The sequence below is a fragment of the Corapipo altera genome, unplaced genomic scaffold, assembly GCF_003945725.1.
Source record: "Corapipo altera isolate COAL_440 unplaced genomic scaffold, ASM394572v1 55601, whole genome shotgun sequence".
Lineage (NCBI taxonomy): Eukaryota > Metazoa > Chordata > Aves > Passeriformes > Pipridae > Corapipo > Corapipo altera.
In genome coordinates, this window is record NW_020890005.1 from 1 (window position 1) to 1361 (window position 1361).

General features: G+C 73.6%; 1 protein-coding gene across 5 annotated transcripts in view; it reads right to left on the reverse strand.

Moving 5' to 3' along the window:
* Window positions 1–6: 6 nt before the first annotated feature.
* Window positions 7–1361, reverse strand: part of LOC113942332 (neural cell adhesion molecule L1-like) — a 1492-nt gene continuing 137 nt past the window's right edge. The window contains exons 1-3 of one of the 5 annotated variants that reach the window (XR_003525895.1): window positions 994–1321; window positions 274–513; window positions 225–234 (exon numbers count right to left, since the gene is read on the reverse strand). Coding sequence is in view for 3 of the 5 variants with exons in the window: in XM_027633468.1 (XP_027489269.1) it covers window positions 1029–1322 (294 nt within the window). In the remaining 2 variants the exon portion in view is untranslated. The other 4 variants (XR_003525894.1, XM_027633468.1, XM_027633467.1 and 1 more) reach the window with 4 other exon arrangements.

Below are 1361 nucleotides of genomic sequence, written 5' to 3' on the forward strand. Positions count from 1 at the left end.
TGGGGGGTTCCCAGTGCCGTGGGGGTCCCAGTGTGACATGGGGGGGGTCCCTCCCAGTACTGGGGGGGTCCCCAGTGCCCTGAAGGTCCCATCACATCCCTGGAGGGTCCCCACTGCCATGGGGGGGCTCCCCCAGTGGTGCCCCCCCTTTCCCACAGTGTCCCCCACCCCCAGGGGTCCCTCTGGGGGTCCCATCACATCCCTGGGGGGTCCCCACTGCCATGGGGGGCTCCCCTGGTGCCGTCTGGGCAGCCCCCCCCTTCCCCAGGGCACCCCAGAGCCCCCGGGTCCCCCCCGCCCCCGGGGGGCCCCGTTCACTTAAGGGGGGTCCCCACTGCCGTGGGGGCTCCCCCCGACCCCGAGGGTCCCCCCACCCACTCCAGGGGTCCCACTCAGTCGAGGGGGGTCCCCACTGCCATGGGGGCTCCCCTCAACCTTCAGGGTCCCCCCACCCATTCTGGGGGTCCCACTCAGTCGAGGGGGGTCCCCACTGCCAGGGGGACTCCCCTCAACCTTGGGGGTCCCCCACCCCGGGGGTCCCACTCAGTCGAGGGGGGTCCCCATTGCCATGGGGGCTCCCCCCAACCCTGGGGGTCCCCCCACCCATTCCGAGGGTCCCACTCAGTCAAGGGGGGTCCCCATTGCCACGGGGGCTCCCCCCAACCCCAGGGGTCCTGCTCAGTTGAGGGGGGTCCCCATTGCCATGGGGGCTCCCCCCAACTCCGGGGGTCCCCTCACCCACCCCGGGGGTCCCACTCAGTCGAGGGGGGTCCCCATTGCCATGGGGGTTCCCCCTGACCCCAGGGGTCCTGCTCAGTTGAGGGGGGTCCCCATTGCCGTGGGGGCTCCCTCCGACCCCGGGGGCCCCCCGCCCGCCCGGGGGGTCCCACTCAGTCAAGGGGGGTCCCGCTCAGTCAATGGGGGTCCCCATTGCCATGGGGGGTCCCCATTGCCGTGAGGGGTCCCCATTGCCATGGGCCCCCCCCCCCCGACCCCGGGGGTCCCCCCACCCGCCCCGGGGGTCCCGCTCAGTCGAGGGGGGCGGCGTTGGAGGGGCTGGCGGGGCCGGAGCTGCCGGCGGCGGTGCCGCGGGTGCCGCTGTACTGCCCGATGAAGGAGCCGTCCTCGTTGAACTGCACGTCGGCGCTGCCCCCGTAGCCGGCCAGGCTGTCGTCGCTGCCCAGCGCCGCGCCCGCCGCGCCCAGAGAGCGCCCCGAGCTGCCCGAGGCCTTCTCCTCGCCGTCACTGCGGGCGGGGGTGGCACCGGCGTCACCCACGAGCCGACCGACACCCCCGACCGATGACCCAACCAACACCAACATCCCCAACCAACACCTCAACCAACATCCCCAACCAACACC